The sequence below is a fragment of the Labeo rohita genome, chromosome 19 (genome assembly GCF_022985175.1).
Source record: "Labeo rohita strain BAU-BD-2019 chromosome 19, IGBB_LRoh.1.0, whole genome shotgun sequence".
NCBI classification, from domain to species: domain Eukaryota; kingdom Metazoa; phylum Chordata; class Actinopteri; order Cypriniformes; family Cyprinidae; genus Labeo; species Labeo rohita.
In genome coordinates, this window is record NC_066887.1 from 22,450,578 (window position 1) to 22,470,507 (window position 19,930).

At 38.5% G+C, this 19,930-nt stretch overlaps 3 protein-coding genes across 4 annotated transcripts; all 3 read left to right on the forward strand.

Moving 5' to 3' along the window:
• The first annotated feature begins 4,434 nt into the window (after nucleotides 1-4,434).
• On the forward strand, nucleotides 4,435-7,994 carry hoxa3a (homeobox A3a). 2 transcript variants are annotated; one of them, XM_051136341.1, is made up of 2 exons: nucleotides 4,435-4,933; nucleotides 5,748-7,300. In XM_051136341.1, exons 1-2 carry the CDS (start codon nucleotides 4,492-4,494, stop codon nucleotides 6,539-6,541), a joined length of 1,236 nt encoding a protein of 411 aa, XP_050992298.1. In that variant the 5' UTR covers nucleotides 4,435-4,491; the 3' UTR covers nucleotides 6,542-7,300. The 2 variants fall into 2 exon arrangements, with proteins under 2 accessions (XP_050992298.1, XP_050992299.1); XM_051136342.1 differs by having other exon boundaries at nucleotides 4,455-4,933; nucleotides 5,751-7,994.
• A 58-nt stretch (nucleotides 7,995-8,052) lies between these two features.
• On the forward strand, nucleotides 8,053-12,005 carry LOC127181572 (homeobox protein Hox-A2a-like). The gene is made up of 3 exons (XM_051136343.1): nucleotides 8,053-9,915; nucleotides 10,056-10,516; nucleotides 11,016-12,005. Exons 2-3 carry the CDS (start codon nucleotides 10,147-10,149, stop codon nucleotides 11,741-11,743), a joined length of 1,098 nt encoding a protein of 365 aa, XP_050992300.1. The 5' UTR covers nucleotides 8,053-9,915; nucleotides 10,056-10,146; the 3' UTR covers nucleotides 11,744-12,005.
• A 2,296-nt stretch (nucleotides 12,006-14,301) lies between these two features.
• hoxa1a (homeobox A1a) lies at nucleotides 14,302-16,052 on the forward strand. The gene is made up of 2 exons (XM_051137052.1): nucleotides 14,302-14,941; nucleotides 15,113-16,052. Exons 1-2 carry the CDS (start codon nucleotides 14,302-14,304, stop codon nucleotides 15,463-15,465), a joined length of 993 nt encoding a protein of 330 aa, XP_050993009.1. The 3' UTR covers nucleotides 15,466-16,052.
• Nucleotides 16,053-19,930: the final 3,878 nt, after the last annotated feature.

The following is a 19,930-nucleotide window of genomic DNA, read 5'->3' on the forward strand; positions in this document are numbered from 1 at the left end:
GGAGTAGTATTAAACTATTTACGTTTACCCAAACATTTTTATTTTTTGAACTGTGTGAATAATTAGTGATAATGTCTTTGTATTGCACGTAGTCTTAAATCGGTAACACTTGTGTGTGGCTGTGTAAACCCTCTAGGTTGTAGAGGGTGTGTAAACTGGGTTTTCCCAGAAAGAATAAATCACAAGACAGCGAATAAAACTCAACAGAGCAGTGGCCCGTTTGTTGTGGAGGCTCGCATGGGAAACGAGGATATAATATAAGGAGTATCATCCAGAAGCACGCTGCCGCACGAGGTCACGACGCTCCAGTCTTGATTTATGGGCTGGGGGACTTAGGGCGGCCGCTGCTTGAGAGCTAATGACTATCTAAATTCTCTAGAAAGGAAACAAAATGGAGGAGAACTCGATACATTTGCCGAAGTGTTTTATTCCTTATGATATTCCTGATGATACATTCTTATTTTCACACATGCGTCAATATGTTTTATCTTTAACTGTAAAAATGCATCCATTAATTTGATTTATTTGTGCTGTTGATCTTAGGGTTCCCCCACCTATTAATTATTATATGCATTACATCTATTAGTAGTGTAATTAATTGCATTAGCGAAGCAAAGAGTCGAAAGTAAAGGATTTTAATACTGATATTTCTCTAAAGTCTGGGTTGAGTATTAAAGATGTCGGGCTCGTTAATATTCGTTTATACAAAGTTTAAGGACACATTATACCAAGGTAGTTTTCAGTAAGCTAATACATTTTTTAATGATGTTAGTTTATTACTGTGCTGGTGTTAAATACATGTTGGAGTTCAAATAAGTAACCATTCGTAATGAGTGCAATGGATTTACTATGAAAACAGCGTAACTCATTTGTAATAAAAACAAAAGGAGAATTCTTAGTATTTAATGTGCAACTTATTTTAAATTAAATACACATTTTAAATAAAACGACATAAATGAGTGATGACAGACATTCAGAAGTGTGTTTATTTGTTTTTATTTAGAGTGCACTCATTGAATTGTTCAGTTAAAATACATTTGCATTAATTACTGTCTACTGTCTATATTTCTCCTGGCTGTTGAGACAAAAAAAAATGTAATACTTTTATTTCTTGCCGTAGATCTACACATAAATGAACGTGACCCATCACCAAGCCTACGAGAGACTGTGTTTTGCTTAAGGTGAGCTTTCTATTACATTACACAACTGCCATGTCATGCTATATATATTATTTACTCTCATTTCATTTATTCAAAGGCTTACACATGCTACATGCACGCATACACACACACTTAGGCTACATGAAAACTGAAGACCCATAATTTTTTCCTTTCCACGTATCTGGGGTGCAATTTGTCACTATGAAGGAGTCTGTTGGATCAACGCTCAGGAGCTAACGTGAGAAATGTCTTGTAACGGGTTTAGGCTGTTTAATGCAGATTAATTGCAGATTAATATATAACATAATTTATAATATATATACATATATATACATATATATACATATATATATATATATATATGGAATGTTCTACGAAAATCGCCGAACATTTAATCTAATTTTCATCTAGCAGTTTCCGCGCCATTAATGAAATCTCTTAGTCATCGTTTTAATGAAAGAAAAAGGAAACAATTGCGTAAATGTCCAAAATGCTGAAATTGTCAAAAAAAATCGCAGACGCAAGGATTTTTAAAATCCCACTCACCAACCCACGCCGCCCGCTCTTTTCTTTTTAGCTTTGGTAATCTGTAATCCAGTGGGCAGCGCTAGAACAGAAATCAGCCTCTGTGTTTACTGCCGTGCTGCGTAAAGACATAAATCTTCTAGTTTGACCGAGAAAATACACAGGCTGATGCTGGTAATTCATTCGTATGCAGAAGAGTTTGATCCATAACCTCCCGTCCTCAGCTCGCGGCTCTCTTTTTGTTTCCAGCGACTTTGGAGGTCCGGGAGTTTCACAACCTTCTTCTGTGTAGCGAAAAAGCATCCTTTACTTTACTGCCGATAGTTCTTGGTTCAGGCTTTATAACCAATCATTTATTAAATCAATGAATGGAGTTTATTGAAATGTTACAGTATATTATTACAGTATGTTATAGTATAGTATATTATTATTATTATTAGAATAAACCCACCCGTTGGTGTTTTTTATTGCTGCTGCTGCGATTAATAATCTCCTAAACGATCTGTAATAATATATCAGTAAAATATAAGTATTTCAGTCCTTTTAGGCCAGCAGTATCTGCATTTCAGTTTTGAATTATTTAATAACAATTAAGCTTATATTTGACACATAACTTGTGTCTAACAAATAGTCTATAGTTCTAAGTTATAAATTATATAAAGTTGTAGGTATATCGCCCTGACTGTGTTCACAAGGAGTGGAACTGCTTTCTGTGCTTGAGAAGGCGCTTCATTTGCATAATTTTTCTTGTCTACGGTGACGCTCTGTTTCGAGGGAGTTCACTGGGGTGTGCATGAGTATGTGTTAACGTACTAGTTTGTGCACGTTAGTGGTACACGAAAGACTCACTAGAGCGCAGCCCATGGTGGCATTTAGTATAGGTCCGAGAACACAGGCGTTCATTTAGTAGTATGTAATATGTGTGTATGTGTGAAGGTGCTTAATCTTTTCGACCAGGGCGCACGAGACAACTTTTGTTATTTGGCTGCTATACTGCGTCAAAAAAGAAAAAGACAGAAGGAAGGAATTTAAGTCCTCGAGCACGATCGAGTCGCCGCTTTACTGCAGATACGTCCCATGACTCCTGCAAGTGCAGCACTGGCTTTGTTGTCTTCCCGATTTAGCTTTACCCTGGACCGCTGTTTGATCGATTTCTGCCGCTGAATGAGAGAAGCTCGCGCCGTGCTGCGCGCTGCTCGTCAGAGAGGAAGGTAAGCGGGACAGAGGCAGAGTTCTCGCATGGCTGTTAAATGGCGAGTTTGTGATTTATGACCGCGCGACTGAAATCTCGGTTCAGGGAGAGTTCATACTCGCACATACACACACTCACTCACAGTCAAGCCAGATTCCTCCCGTGCAGCAGCTGGGTCTCCTGCTTTGTGGCTTTAGCGTCTTTTCTTTTAGCTTTCCATGTGTACGATAGTGCCAGTGAGTGAATTAGTGGAAGTCAAGCATGGATGGGTCGTCTAGAAATTGAAGAGGCCTCTTGGTTTTGTTTTATGCAATTATGTGGTCTCAGTATGCTATTTGGGCCTGATTTTACCACAGTTTTATTTTTATTGGTTATAAATGTTGTTTTTTAAATTATATATATATATATATATATATATATATATATATATATATATATATAGTTAATCGGTATATTATTATTATTATTATTGTTGTTATTATTATTATCCTTGTTATTTGTTTGCTATTATTAATGATATTCCTGAAATAGACTATGCTTTCCATGTGGTTTATTGTGCGCTTCAAGTAGATCATGATTCTTTTCTTTTTTGTAATCTTGTCTTCCTTTCGTTTTTAATTATATAACATGTCTACTTGTAGGATATATTTAACAGGGTATTTATCGTTGATATATCAATAATATAAAATATAACTTCAGAGTGGAAAAATGTAATAGGCAAATATAATAGGTTTCAATGGTTATTTCCGCGCTCTGCTCCAGTCTCGGGCCGTGGCAATATCATTTTCCCGGCTTGGTGACCCCTCATGCATCCACCGGTGCCAGTTACTATTATCCATTATTTTGGGTCGGCGAGGAAGAGATCATGGCGTGGTTTGGAGACGCGCGTCTGCCCGGTTTTTCAGGTTTCCTGCTACTACAACTTTCGAACCCAAACAATACACGCAGGGGCATGTATTTATGTAGACTAAAATGTCATGAACACCTTTACACCTTAGGAACTAAAAATCAGACGCAAGTAACTTGAATGCTGACCTCTATTTAGAACAAAATAAATTTATATTAAAATAAAAAGTTGCATAAGCTGTTCTGACAATGAAAATGAAAGTCGCATGAATTCACGATAATGATTGTTGCTTCTTTATAGCCGTAATACTTTAAATTAGTTCACACTACCTATTTACATTAACGCAATGCTCTTTTTTTTTTTTTTTTTTTTTTTTTTTTTTACAGAAAATATTGATTTTATGTGTTTATTTGTGTATTGCTTTTTTAAACGTGTTAACATAGCCTGTAGCTTATTTTGATTAGATAGTGTGATTTATTTAAATACTTTAGGCGGCCATCATGTTCTCAGTTATGTTGGCTATTGTTGCAGCTGGCCATAAGGTAAGTGGTGACCGGCTCTCCCAGTCTCGCCACAGTGTCAACTGAGCTTTGAAAAGTAAGATGGATAGGCCTTATTTCACCCGCTCACGGTATCTTCTCTCACCGTAGGTTCACCCGTAGAGCCCATTGGCGAAGAGGTGTCACGTGACTACGTCGAGCCAATGTTCTTCTACGAAGGTGTCAGGACCTTGTCAGAAAGTGAAATAAACATTGGGAAACGGCGAGATGCAAAAAGCGACCTATTGCGACGGCTCGGCAATTTACAGTGGCTTCCCCTATCAAAGCGCAAACGGTTTAGGTTATGATGCCAATCAGCAGCAATATCTCCAGGCCCTTCATGTGGAAAGTGAGTACCATCGACCGGCCTGCTCCCTGCAGTCCCCTGGTGGCTCTGCAGCTCTGCACAAACCCAATGAAATCTCCGAGGGCTGCCAGCGGAGTAACGGGACACAAGCCCCAGTACCAGATATCCCCGACAACAACCAGCCCCCTACTGCCCCTTCCGGACCATCTTCCCCCAGTTCCCTTAATCAAATTCCGAGCAATGATACCACCGGCAAGAACCCAGGGCACGCATCTCCAACGCCAGCCACAAGAAAACACATTTTTCCGTGGATGAAGGAATCCCGTCAGAACACAAAGCAGAAATCCTGTAGCACCATTTCAGGTGATTACATCAACCACATTATAGCACCTTAGATGAAATAGCCTAAATATAAACATGTTTCTAAAATAAGATATAAATGAATACGAAGCATAATTTAGGTAATCTTAGCTAGACTATGGAGAATTTTTTTTTTTTTTTTTGTCATGAAATATGTAAATGTGCATCTATTGGCTCCATGGAACTTATCATTTATATCACCTTTCCATTGGCTGTTTACTGTCTTGTTTATTTATAAAACATTGGACCACATGTAAAAGGATAGTTATATTAGAGGTAATTGGACAGATTTGATGGTTAAATACCGAGCTTATCAAATGCTGTGCACCGATGACACCCCCAGCACAGTCCCCTGTCTATCTGCTTCACAGTTACATATTTTCATTCATAGGCAACAATTTTATTTGTTAATTACTGTAAAACTGCGAACACAAAGTAAAATAATAGTCATAATACAGTTGTGGAAAAACAATACAGTTGGCTAGTGATTTCATCCTTCCTCTGCTCTACTACCGGAACAGACTATGCCACTTTTTCCTGCCTATTTTTAATTAACCTACCAAGAAGTAGTATGCTATTATGGTTTTGATACAGTTATAATGTGCTTGCTTTACCAGTGATAGCCGGATAGTATTACCCTATAATCCTTAAAATGATATACATGTATGACGCTGTACCAGCAGGGGCTTGAGTGATTCAGTCTTTTAAACAACAGTAAAAGCAATGCATGATGAATATTGTAGCCTACAGTGAGGTCCATCCAGGGACATGCGCAATAACGTTTTCTTTTCTTTTCTTTTTTTTTATCCTTGTACAGTAGAGAGCTGCGCTGGAGACAAGAGTCCCCCCGGTTCGGCCGCCTCCAAGCGCGCTCGTACTGCATACACCTCTGCTCAACTTGTAGAGCTGGAGAAAGAATTCCACTTCAACCGTTACCTCTGCCGCCCGCGAAGAGTGGAAATGGCAAATCTGCTCAACCTGACAGAAAGGCAGATTAAAATATGGTTCCAGAATCGCAGGATGAAGTACAAAAAGGACCAGAAGGGGCTAGGGATGATGCCCTCTCCTGGAGCACAGTCTCCTCACAGTCCCGTTGCCCTGTCATCTGGTGGTGGAGGAGGGGGTGGGAGTGCATATTTAAGTTCAATGCATTCTCTGGTTAACAGCGTGCCCTACGATTCACCCTCTCCAGCAACGTATAACAAACCCCAGCCAAATGCGTACAGCCTTCCTACGTCATATCCACCTCCTCTGAGTAACTGCCCGCCTCCTCAGAAGCGGTATCCGGGGACTGGCACAGCCACGCCGGAATACGACACGCATCATCTTCAAGGCAACAACAATTACGGGACGCAAGTGCATGGTAGTCCGGTTTACGTCAGTGGTGGTGGAGGCTACTCGGATTCTTTGGTGGGGATGGGGGCCTCGGTATTTGGCCTGACACATCTACCGCATCCACCTCAAGGCAATATAGACTACAATGGCGCTATCACCATGGGAAACAGCCATCAGCAAGGAACGTGCGAACCAAACCCATGCACATTCACAGACCTTACACCGCACTATTCTCAGGGAAGAATTCAGGAAGCGCCCAAACTCACGCATCTATAGTGCCGATACAATGTATTTCTCTCCCAGTCCACGGCACACATTTGCGCTCCGTCTGGCTTCGTTTTCCGCCACCTACAGCTGCGTATATTTGGTTAATATAGTTTTCCTGACGTAGCCACAGGTGAAACAACTTTATTGTTGGTTTTACTTAATACATAAAAAGGAAATTAAAGTTCATTAAAGCTCAAATGTCATGACATCATGGGAATATGTAGGCCTATTTAAATTGTTTTGATGAAATCTGAAACAGGGTATGAGAACACATATTAGAATACAGTTTTATGGTAGTTTTTTATGTGAATTTTAAGTCTTCAAAATTCTCCTCAGTCCACGATTTCTTTTCTGTTTTGCATTTTGCACTTGAGGAAGGATGCATATGAACACGATTTCTTATTCAACAGTCTTATACAGCGTGAGATCGTGTCTTTTAGGTCTTTCAAATGTATTTATTTGTTTCCATGGACAGTAGATTGTGTTATTTAGCCCAAATCCTTCAGCTAATGGGAACCGAATCCTGCGATTCTCCCAGTCACGTCAGTGCTGAAACAAGTGCTAACAGGCAAAGCTGTTCATCAAAGATCAGTGTGTTCGAATATTAATGGATGTGTGCGAATGTTAATCATGTGTTGCTTAAACAGTCGAAAGAGACAGCGATCAGATACTCATACTTTTTATTTGTTCGAACCTTTTTTTTTTTTTGATGTCATACATTCCATGCTGCTCCACTTCTGAAGAAATAAAAGACACTAATTAACTTATGTATTTGCTTTCATAGTAGAGGGGTTACACAAAAAACATCATAAAATTAGCAATAAACAGGTAATTTTATCAGTACCTGTCGCTGTTTGGTTCAAATTAAGAAAACTGAAAAGAGAATGATATATTGTTACAACAACTGTAAAGCACTTGAAATAAGAGAGAAAAACTTAATACTGATGGCTGTAGTGAGTATGAATGGTACACCGTCATTTCCTGAAGTCTTGCAGTTAGTGAAAAGTGCAAGAAATCCCATCCATTGTCGTGACAGTCTCCTACTGGCCTCCAGCAGTGCCTGTGGGAGAAAAAAAGTCTTTAAAACTCCGAAATGCTCAAGCCCAGCCCTCGTTTAGACCAGCAACATTGCAGTGCATAAAATACATATGCAACATAAGCAATAAAGAGAGAGAGGAAACACACATCAACGCACACATCAAAAGCAACTCCTCATTTGAGTCCAAACTTTATGAGACATGGGCATTAGTGACAGTACTCGAGATTAAAACATAATTCTTCACAAATTTAAGTCTAAATTTAGAGAAGCATTCTTTAATATCAATAATGTTGTTTCATAATTTGAATGAAATGACGTTAAATTAAATGACTATGAATAACAACCTCGTTGTGTAGTACACTGGTTAAAAAGGTAATTGCTAGTAAAAAAATAAAAAAATAAAATAAAAAAGCAACAATAATATCAAACAAAAAGTTTTTTTTTTTTTTTTTTTTTTTTTTGCATTAGCCTATATTTAGCCCATCAAATTACATTACTGTCCGTCTTAATGTTATAAATAAATGCAATACTTGTACTCTCACATGGCATAAGGTTAGCAAGGGCCTGCGTGAGACAAAGTTAATCAATTTAAGACATGTTAACCCAAGATGTGGTTATGGGTTTCACAGAAAAAAACGAGGCCATGTTTTCGCCGAGTTGGAATGAGTGCCACCTCCCACAAAGTAACCTATTTTCTTGGCTACTCCAGAACCCTACGTGCTAACGTACCCTAGCGCGTCATTTAACTGATCAAATAATGCAATATGAAAGAAACTACTTTCTCATCAATAGCAAATTATTGCTCCTTAAATGTTTAGCCTATGTCTGTGGGTATGTAAATCTGAAAATGCCAGGTTACTTTAAGTCTGCGATTATAAGCGAGAGAAACGGGCAAATCTCTCTAAAGTAGCCTTTTCCAGCCTCTCCTTCTACCAGCATTTGATTCGCGTAGAGTTAGAAGGTTTAAATGTGTTGTGGGGGCATGAGGCTGTCAGACCTTTTGGCAAGTAAGATTGATCGCGCGCATGCTTCTAGAACTCTTTGTTTAGTATATAAGCACTGAAACTACAAACGACCAAAGTACTAGTTTCCCCTACGTTTAAACATAATCCGCTTATATCCGCAAACCGGCAAAAAAAAAAAACTTTAAAAATGTTAGTAGACACAGAAAGTCCCCTCCCTGTGTAGAACGAAACAAAATGTAACAAAATTAATTTTAGTTTATTCTAAATCCAAAACATCTATATTGAACGCCAATTGCTTTGTTTCAAAAATAACTTCACTTATGTTTACATTTTACATCCATTGATTTATCCTAAGCGATTTACCAACTGAAACAATTTGTCACAGAGCCAATAACATTCATAGTAGACTTCACAATGTCGGTTTAGCAGAAGCTAAATTAGGAAACAAGCTAGAGCAGAGGTGAAATTATTATTTGATATTAACACGCTAGAGCAGAGGTAAACTTTTATGTGATATTAAGGTTTTTAGTACTTACTCTAATCCTCACTGTTCAAAATTACGGGTATGCTCGGAAACAAAGCTTCCAGTTGAAAACATCTGGTATCAGGAAGCGTTTTACTTCAAATATTTACTCAGCACGACGTAGGTCCCCATCGAAAAGACAGCAAGCGAGAGTGTATCCTTCATAATTAAATATGCAGTCTTTGAATCTGCATTTTATCTTGCGCGTTCTTTTGTAAATCATTTTTAATAGGGGTTGATAGAATGATAATGCATTTTAGGATATATTTCAGTGCGATTATCTATCGTTTATGATATTACAAAATGTTCTGTAAATAGGTTTGTTTTATGGAGCTGTACGTTTTTGTCTAACCAGTGTATGTTACGAATCGATAGGCGGAACGTTACGTCAATGGATTTGCGTGTGGGGGAGGGGATATGTGATTTCGATGTATTTAAGTGCAGTATTAGTGGTACAAAGAGCTAGGCTGAAACAGCTGTCTTTCAGGTCAAATGAGAGATTAACAACAACAGCAGAAGCAACAAACTTATCTGTCAGTAGCAGGCGTACTTTATTCGGCAAATGTACTGTAGCAAGACTGATTCCCTCACATTTTTTAGGAAACCAATACACAGAGAGAATGCATATGCCTGTGCAGCAGGCAAAAGGGAGGTTCTAATTCTTATATGCACCGGCTACCGGTTTTGAGATTGACTATGAAGCTTCAGGGCTATTGCCTTTAGCGAACACAATGACACCGATGTACATAACAACATTGACCTCCCTCTTAAGAGAGGAGTTGCTCGAGGAAGTACTACGGATCGATCTGTCAAGCTGGATCCTTTTGAATAAACCCCAAATTGCCATTGGGTAAAGGTAATCATGTGACATGACTTTTCCGTCCAATTTCAGCCGGGTCTCTTTTTGAATGCAATATTGTCAATAGAAAGCGGCCCACACGGGCATAATTAATAATTATCGCAAAATATTTTTATGTTGCTTTTTTCTCCACACAGCCTGCTTATTTTGAAAGCGAAAACTCATAGACTTCAAGGAAGCCAAACTTTCCCTACTCGCGCTCTCGGAGCATGAGACAACAGGTTTACAATGAATTACGAGTTTGAGCGTGAGACGGGTTTCATCAATAGTCGGCCATCGCTCGCGGAGTGCCTTACTTCTTTCCCCCCTGTTGACGACTCATTTCAGAAGTCATCAATCAAAAGCTCAGCGCTCAGGAACCCTCACCCTCTTATCCTACCTCCTTTCGAGCACACCATCCCAAGCTTGAGTCTCGGGACTCAGCCACGCTATGCAGGGCCCCGGCACAGCTTAGATGGGGGAAGCCCACTGTACGCCAATTCTCTGACCACGGAATACCCGTGGATGCGCGAAAAGAAGACCAACAAGAGAAACTGTTCTCTTACACCAACCGGCTCCTTGACTCCTACAGCGGGAGTCATTTGCTTCTCCCCAAAAGGTGAGTTTTAGGAAAAACCTAAGCGAAGAGAGATGGGAAGAATTAAGGTCATTAAATGTGTAAGACAAAATATGAGCATCGCCGTACATCCGCACTATCCTCTCCACGCTATTTACATTATAATATACCCATTTACCAATACTGTAAGTTTTTTTTGACTCTCTAGCTTAATTTAAATCAGTAAGGGCTTTCTAATGTCTGACGTGTAATGGAGAATGATAGATTACTCTTGCGGCGCAAGGGGCCGCTCAGACATTCATTAGAAGATGGTAGTCGGTACTACGCACACACTGGTGATGCTTTTCGCGGTTTACAGTATTTTTTTAACAGTACTTTTTGGTTCATCAGATTGTATTATTACATGTTACAGTTAAGATTACCATGAACGTTGCAACAGGCAAATACTAGGTGTTGTCATGCTCGCATATCATATTTATATATATTTGTCTAAGCAATATAACAAGTGTTCGTGTGTTCCGTTGTGGACTCATTTTTTCAGGCTCACCCGAGCTTCCCGAGGGCGGTTTGTCTGGTGGAGAAGGAGGTTCGCGCCGCCTGAGAACAGCATACACAAACACACAGCTTTTAGAGCTGGAGAAGGAGTTCCACTACAACAAATACCTTTGCCGACCACGCCGTGTGGAAATAGCCGCGCTGCTCGACCTTACGGAACGCCAGGTCAAAGTGTGGTTCCAGAACCGACGGATGAAACATAAACGCCAGACTAAAGACATCCACGGAGAGCTAAGCAGGATAACTGTCGGGGAGGATAGTGGTGCACAGAGCGACGAGGACGCTTCCATTTGTGGCCTGAGTCATGGTAGATTGGGCGTTGTAGATGGAGAGTCGAATTCCTTTCAAAACGACCTGTCAACAGTCTCTGGGCAGTCCTGTAATGATAACGACATGCAAACTTTTGAGATGTTTTCTAACAGCTTTATGGAAAGAAATTTAAAAGATGTTTCCAGTCAGTCACCTACTGCTCTAAGCAAGGGGACAGTAATATGCAATAGTAACCGAAGTTCCAGTCCGGACAATTGCGGTTCCCCGCATGTTATGGACATGTCTGTGCAGGACTTGAACTTTTTTTCGACCGACTCATGTCTGTCTAATGCAGATTCGCCAGCGCTCTACACGTCTCTGGAAAGCCCAGATGATGTTTCAACAGACTTTTATTTCTTTACGGACTCTCTGACTACAGCTGATTTACGAAATGCAAACTACTGATTAACAAAATGGATCAGTGAACAAATGGAAGGATAAATCAGGAGTTTAAATGTTGACTTTTTTTTATTTGCAAGATGGGTGTGATTAACTGACGCGATTATGATAACATACAGAAGGTAAGCTAAGCCCTGTGCGATGTATTTAGTAATACATAATGCATTAGGCCTAATGCATTCATAACAGAAGTATTAGTTTAGATTACTTATATTTTTATATCGAGTATGTTGTATACTGCTTATTTTTGTAAGAATAAATAAATACACTTTCTAAATACAAATGTCAAGACAATATTGTTTTATTATTTTTATTTTTATTATGTATTATTAAATGTTCTCAAATTAGAAACTGCAGCAACTATATCTATATATGCAATGTAAATGCATTATACCAGGCATAACACTTAACAAATAAAGGGTTTGTGGATACAAAAGGGCACAAAAGGTTTGTAAAGAAAAGTCATACAAATGTGTGTGAAATGTTCACGGATTTGATAATTTTACATTTCCTGTTTCTCACTTGTGTGTTCTCCATGCTGAAACAATATTATTAGATGTCATGAAAATAACAGTACTTGTTAGGAAACATTTTAAACATCTATTTAAACTTCTGAAGAAATATTAATATTAATATTAGTTTGTTCATTTTGGGCGAAACTGCAAATTAATATAAACTGTATAATTATTCCCACTAGGTACATTTTTCCAATCTTTAATTTAAATTTTTAAGTCACACTTTAAGTCAAAAACCGTGTTCAAATATGGCTTCTTCGCCAGAGCTAGGCTCTTTGTCTCAAACCCTTTTCTTCGCTCCGCGTGGGGAAATGCCGAGGATGTTTCTTTCCATAACGAACTCATAAATCACAGTCTTTCAAGCAAGCTGACAGCACCAAGACAATCACTGCCTGTGAAAAGTCTGCCCAAATAAGTGGTTTCACTCACTGTTTATCATTAAGAAGATTTTGGATCTTGAAGCACAACCCACGTGGACGGTTAATAATAATTCATTTTTATTGGCGTTTTAACACCCGGCATTAGGATTACACAAAACACTCATAAACTACATATTTCATTGCGCGTGGCATACGCTATTTGTCTTAGTCTCTTTTAAGTTTTTTTCCTGTCCTTCTAGCATGACTGAAATAACGTGATAGAAATGGTTTATGAACGCTATATTAATATTAATAAAAAAGTATTATAATCGTAATGACAAAAGCATATGTTTATGCTCACATATTTCTCATCCACACTTTCTAAACATCTTCCCTAAATATTGTCTTATGTGAATGTGACTGAAAGACTCTTTAGGCGGTTCTAGCTAGTTTTTAAACTTCAAATGACGGCTTTGTAGTCACGTTTTTGCTTAAATGCATTAGCTATATGTTTTAAGGTTCTAACTTGTACTGTTAACATTCTGGCTCGCTACAAGATGAAGAATAGCCGCAATAAACAAACAGTAAGTGCTTTACAACAGCTGATATTTTTCTTGCCTTGTTTGTCAGGGACTATGTCTAAAAAGGATGTACTAAGAAGAGAGGATGAGAAATACTAGGCCGTCAGAAGCTTGTGGAAAGCGCCATTTTGAGGACAAAAAATAACATTGGACATCCCTAAAAAAAACTCCTTTTCATCCAGAAGGGGCGCACGTCCACCCTGCTCAACTACAGGCTAGGCATAATACACCCTCTTTCTCGTGATAACTGATCACTTTGTGATCACTAATTACAAAACATCATTCAGCAAAACAAGCAATTGTTTCTTAGCGAATATGTGACAAAGTTCCTTTTCATTTTTGCCGAATGATAAAATGTACATAGGCTTTACACATAAATGGCTTATAGCAATACATCTACAGTGGGCTAAGCACAGGTTTTTAATCAAATAAGACAATTCTAATGAAAAGATAGCCTATATTTTAAAAAATACAATCAGTTTTATTACTAGTTTAGGCTATCATTTGTATTCACAAGTCCAAGTTGAGAAATGCTGATGACTGCAGCCTAGCAGCCTCACAAAGCAGCGCAGCTGACTCATGATATACAATAATAAGAGGAAGAAGAAGAAGAAGAAGAAGAAGAAAGACATTCACTTGACAGCATTTCTCTGTGGTTTGGAGCTCATCTTACCTGACGCATTTCTTCAACATATTCCCCACACCAGTACGTTGCTGCCTGTACGCTGTCTGTGAGACAACGTCCCTCCTTGCTCCTCTGCCAGCGAATCCATCCTTTCAGTGGGGGATAAGGTGGGCCTACGTCACGTTGATCGACAAGAGGTCGGCATTTACATAAGCCTGGTCTTTAACGACAACCTGTCAGTGCAAGGCCACTTAAGATCAAGATGAGACAGAACAACTGATCACTGGCTGACCCAGCCCACGTGACTGTCAGTGGTCATTCATATCACTGGCGCGCGGGCACCCCCCAATCCACGACTGATTGAAGAAGGCAGAAGGGTGGCTCGGCTCAACCCCGGGTGAGTGGTGCGACGTTAATCAGTCCCCGGGCCCAAAGATCTGTCAGTGTGGCAGCCACGCGCAAAGACGCCCAGGAAGATGCCACAATGAGCACATTCCTAGACTTCTCGGCCATAAGTGGTGGTGGAGATGGAGGTGGCGGGGGCTCCTGCTCAGTCAGAGCGTTTCATGGCGACCACGGACTTTCAACATTCCAGTCATCATGTGCTGTTAGGGTAAACAGCTGCAGTGGGGACGAGCGGTACATGTCCAGTAGATCATCACAAGACGCAGTTAACCCTCAGCCACATCAAGCCGGCTCGTACCAGTCCCCCGGGACTCTGTCAATTACCTACAGTGCCCATCCAAGTTACGGGACTCAAAGTTTTTGCGCCGGATACAGTCACTACGCCCTAAATCAGGATGTGGACTCGTCTGTGAGCTTTCCCCAGTGCGGCCCGTTAGTGTACTCTGGAAATATTTCCTCTACGGTTGTGCAGCACCGTCACCATCGCCATGGTTACAGTAGCGGTAACGTTCACCTCCATGGTCAGTTCCAGTACGCCTCAGCCACATATGGTAATAGTTCGGATCAGGCAAACCTTACGTTTGTGGCGGGCTGCTCAAATCCGCTATCCCCTCTGCATGTGGCTCATCACGATTCGTGTTGTTCACCTCTGTCCGATGGCGTGTCAACAGGGCATACATTTGACTGGATGAAAGTTAAACGGAACCCGCCAAAAACAGGTGAGTGACTACAAGATACAGTGTTTATGCTACGACTGAAAATATGTTATATTAATATTAATAGTGCCTTTCGAACGCCCTGGTGTAAAAGTCTGGAAAATAATTATATAATTAAGTCAAGATTATGCATGCACACACTCATTTATTCATCTATTTATCGTCTCTCTTCAGGGAAAGCTGGAGAGTATGGATTTGGTGGGCAGCCAAACACTGTACGCACCAATTTTACTACAAAACAGCTGACAGAGCTTGAAAAGGAGTTTCATTTCAATAAGTACTTGACCCGCGCAAGGCGGGTGGAGATCGCTGCTGCGCTCCAACTGAACGAGACTCAGGTGAAGATTTGGTTCCAAAATCGGCGCATGAAGCAAAAGAAGCGAGAAAAGGAAGGTCTTTTGCCCAAATCTCAGTCCGAAACGAAGGATGGTCACGAAAAACAGGAGGACGCATCCGAAAAGTCGCTCTCCGCACCACCTAGTCCCTCTCCAACTTCCCCAACTGTTGATGCCTACTCCTCAAATTAAAAGGCTCTCACGTTTGTTCTGACAACCTGTTAATGATATTGCAGTACTGTTAGTGACTCTCATGTCAAGGTTATTGTCAAAATCTTCATGTGACATCAGTACAAGTGTCATACAGAGACCAGTGCCCAACTTAGAGATTTTGACCACTCAGTATTTACCTGTGCTACTTTGTGTTATTGTGAAATGACTGTTAATTGTCTTGGGCACCTTGTCAAGCACCTAGAAATATGTTGGTTGTGCATTTTCGTGCACAGTAATAGCAAATGCTGCACTTTTACACGTCTATGGTCAGACTTGCACCACTTGTCAAAATGCCTACCTCAAGAACCAAGAAAAATAGTGCAATATATTTAAAGGTTGTATTATTAAGAGAGACGAATCAACTGTACTTTTCGCCAAAGGATGGTTTAAACATGGTGACAACTTTTTCTGGACAGTGCTTAGTGTTAACCCTGATGTTGTGTATGTGTTGTGAGTTTTGCAACATGATGCGCAACTCTTTAAAGTTGTCATCTGTTCGTACTGAGTTTTATCAGTCAAAGATGAAGACTCCAGTCTCCTTTAGAAACATGCTTTAGAAAACGATCAAGATACGGGTGAATTAAATGTGTGAATTAAAATTTCTCTTAATTACAATTTATTTGAACACTTGTGTTTTACTCTTGATGGTGTCTAACTTTAAATAATCTACAAGTTATTTATATAACGTTTAGGTTTTTTTTTTTTTGTTTGTTTGTTTTTCTGGCCGTACTGTTATGTTTGATTCATCGATTCGCTTGTTTGCATAGTCTCAATCTATGGATAACTCGCTCTCCGGCTCTTTAACTGATATATGCATCCGCGCATGGTTTCCTCCTAAGGGACGAGGCTATATTGGCACATGGTAAGCATGTTTATCCTCTTAAGAAGATGCGCAATGCTGTCACCGTCATTCGTGATGACAACCCTATTGACCTGTTAGTTTATCGAAGGGAAACGGAGGACAGGAAAAAAAAGAGAGAACATCGATTAAATCATCTAAACAATCGACAAGGATGTGTCAGTCTGACCCCATCAACCTGTAGCCTTCAAAGTGTCGAGTGAGCCAGTAGAGCAAAGTAACGAACAAAAAGTCTTAATAACAGATATGAAGGCCAGGCATCACGTTCAAGTAGACTTCAGATATCTTCAGTCCTTTCCTCCCTCCCACTCTCGCTCTCTCTCTTTCCCTCTCTCTCTCTCTCATTCACACACTCACAAATACAGCTATAAAAGCATGACCAAACAGTTGTCCATAGAGCACAGAAATATCTTCTAGGACCCACTGGCATGCTGTGTTTAAAAAACACCATATATTTTTTCTTAAAGTTAATTTTAAAAAACATTAAAAGTACAGAGAGCGCGTCTTTTTTTCCACCCTCACAACGGTCTTGTTGAGCTTCACCTTTACCTTAAATCCACATGAACATGAGGGTTGCGTGTGAGTCTGCATGGAGCCTAAATATCTCCTGGTCTCCTGGGTGCGTAAGTTCTACTTCCTAAGGCGAGACGCGTGTTTGTTTGTTGATGTTTAGAACGATAATCGTTTTAATGTACTTTATCAAGCAGTGCAAAGTATTAACTTAGATGTAGGCCTACATATTAATAATATCAAAGGAATGATTACTTTCCTTTAAATTTATGAATAAGATTTTTCTACATTGTCGGACATGGGCACACCTGTGAATGCACTGAAAATAATGTGCACTATCGACTTGTCCTCATGCTGTGAAGTGACGAAAAAAAATCAACGCAGAAGAGGGCCCTCTGTGCCATTTTTATTACTTTAATAATAGAAATATATTTATTATGCATTATTGCACTGTTGAAAAAAGTTCACAACTCGATACGTTTATCTAAACAGTTTTTCAAAACATGTTTTCAAAAATGCTATAAAAAAGTAAAACTAAAAATTAGCATTCGAAAAAACATATTATTTTAAATTATAAATAAACAGAAGAAAGAATTAGAGGAGATAAACGCAAATCAATTTAGAATTTCTATTCCGAGATTTGAATGCCACCCTGTTCCGTCTCTAATCGCCAGATTTAAGCAGCAGGACTCGTGACTGTGAAAACATAAATGCGATTATATTCTTTGCAGTTTAGGTACGCCAATAACAAAAACGGGTTACAAAATAAATAAATAAATGAATAAATAAAATCAAGAAACGTTGAAGAAATGTGAAGAAACAGACATGTTCGTTATACAATATGTTTGTATTTTGCGATATTTAATCGTCGGGCCGTGTTTTTAAGAGGACTAATAACAAAGTATTGAGAACTGAAATGTTATTTAAATTTGTATAAAAGAGACACTGGATCTATTATTATAACAATTACTGAAGTGATACATTTGTTTATTCATTGAGTTAGCCTATTTATTGGCAGAAATATTAAAGCTCTTGACAATCAAATTTAATTAAACATTTCGTTCTTAAGCAAGAAACTAAGAGAGCAAATTAACGAAAAGAGAATTCGTGAAAATAGAATACACTTCTAATAAAAAAAACAGAACTCACCTATATTAATTATTCCACAGTTATAATAATAACAGCAACTTTAATAATAGTAGTAATAATAATAATAGTGTTTCTATTGTTGTTAAAATGAGAAAATGAGAGATGCGACTTTGCATTGACCTGACCCTCGAAAGAAAACCTCGGGGTCATTGAATGGTCATTGAGCCCTTAGATTATTGTCTATAATATTGTCTATAAGATGTTCACACTGTGTTTTATAATTTTTCAAACAAAAAATAACTTAATTTACAGCTTTAATTTACGCAATTCTCTAGGTGTAAAAGACACTCAGGCGTCCACATAAACTAATGGATGTTTGAATGCCATTACAAAACGAAAGAAAAATACATAAACGAGTGTTTTTTGTTGTTGTTGTTTTATTTTGTTTTGCTGTGTTTTTTTTTTTTTTTTTTGACAGATGATTGGGATAAGAATAATCAAATTGTCATGTGAATCAGGAATGTAGTCATATAGTCATTTTAACATTTAATTCTCTCGGTCTTTGCCTGTATTAAATTTTATATACGTGACCTTTACAGCAAAAAATGTATTTCACAAGTCTTCAGTCATTTTCTTTGTCTGTGTTTGAGCAGGTTGCTGAAGTAGGGTAAACACCTGTTGGTCACTCTGGATTATGCATGTGTAAGAGACAGAAGAGAAAAAATAGCAGGGCTTTTTAATATGGAAACTTGCGTTTTGATGTTACAACAAACTCTAACATTAATTAGTTTTTCTCCCCTTCTTGTCTGATCTTACAGGTCTTTTTTTGTACACCATTGTTCTAAACTATGCTATAGTTTTTGTCTATATTCAGTCATCTTATTAAATGGTGTTGTTTTACTCGATTATGCTCTCCTGTTTTAATGGAAATTATGAATTGAACCTTTACAAACTTGGCAAATAGATACAGAAGAAAATTACTTAATTAAAAAATTACTTCAAAGATCAAACTCACTGTGACAAAATCTTGTTTTTTTTTGTTTTGTTTGCACATAATATAGATAACAAATACTCTGTATGAAAATACTTTGACCAGAAGTTTGACTGTTTAAAATAGGCAAAAAAACGAAGAAACAATAATCATTGAAATCTTTCATTTTCTTGTGGCCTTGCTTTGATTAATCACTACAATAGCCTTAAGTTTTAGGACTAATCAAGTCAGCAAAACAACCTAATGCTTTAATTAGAAAGAATATTAAGCATTAGCGCGCGCGCACACACACACACACACACACACACACACACACACAGATACACATAAATAACAACACACACTTAGCAACACACAGATAGCAAAAATACTTCAAAATTACTTCAAAAATCAAACACACTGTGACAGAATCTTGTTGTTTGTTTAGTTTTGTTGTATTAGCACACAATATAGACAATAAATACTCTGCAATGTATGAAAATACTTAGACTTGGAATTACACAATGAGATCTTTTTCAAATAGAGAAGCAATTAAATTAAAATGTAAAACTTCTCTTTCAATTTTATAGTTGTTTTAAGGACATTATGCTTGAATGATTTTTGAAATTTCAGACATTTCCTGTGTTGACAAAAACACTAGCATACGAAAACATTTCTAAATGTCTATACTTAAACAGCTAATGCTGGGACTGGACCGCACATGTAGAAAGCTGAAGAGGAATGCTTTACATATTAGCAGCAGTTGTATTTTTAAGACATGTTGTTTCAGGTTATAAAAGGACCTTAACTTCAGTGTGAGCTTCAACGAACTGTACTGTAATAACACAAACAGAACACAGAATTTCATTCTCATTGTCACTGACATAAAGCATGTAACTTTGACTAAAATTTATGAGAGCCAGCTGATATAAGAAGAACATTACAGAGGGGTGATCAAGCAAGCATCAGCTAGAAAAAGAAGAAGAAATGGGGGGTAGAGAGAGGCAGATAGAGTA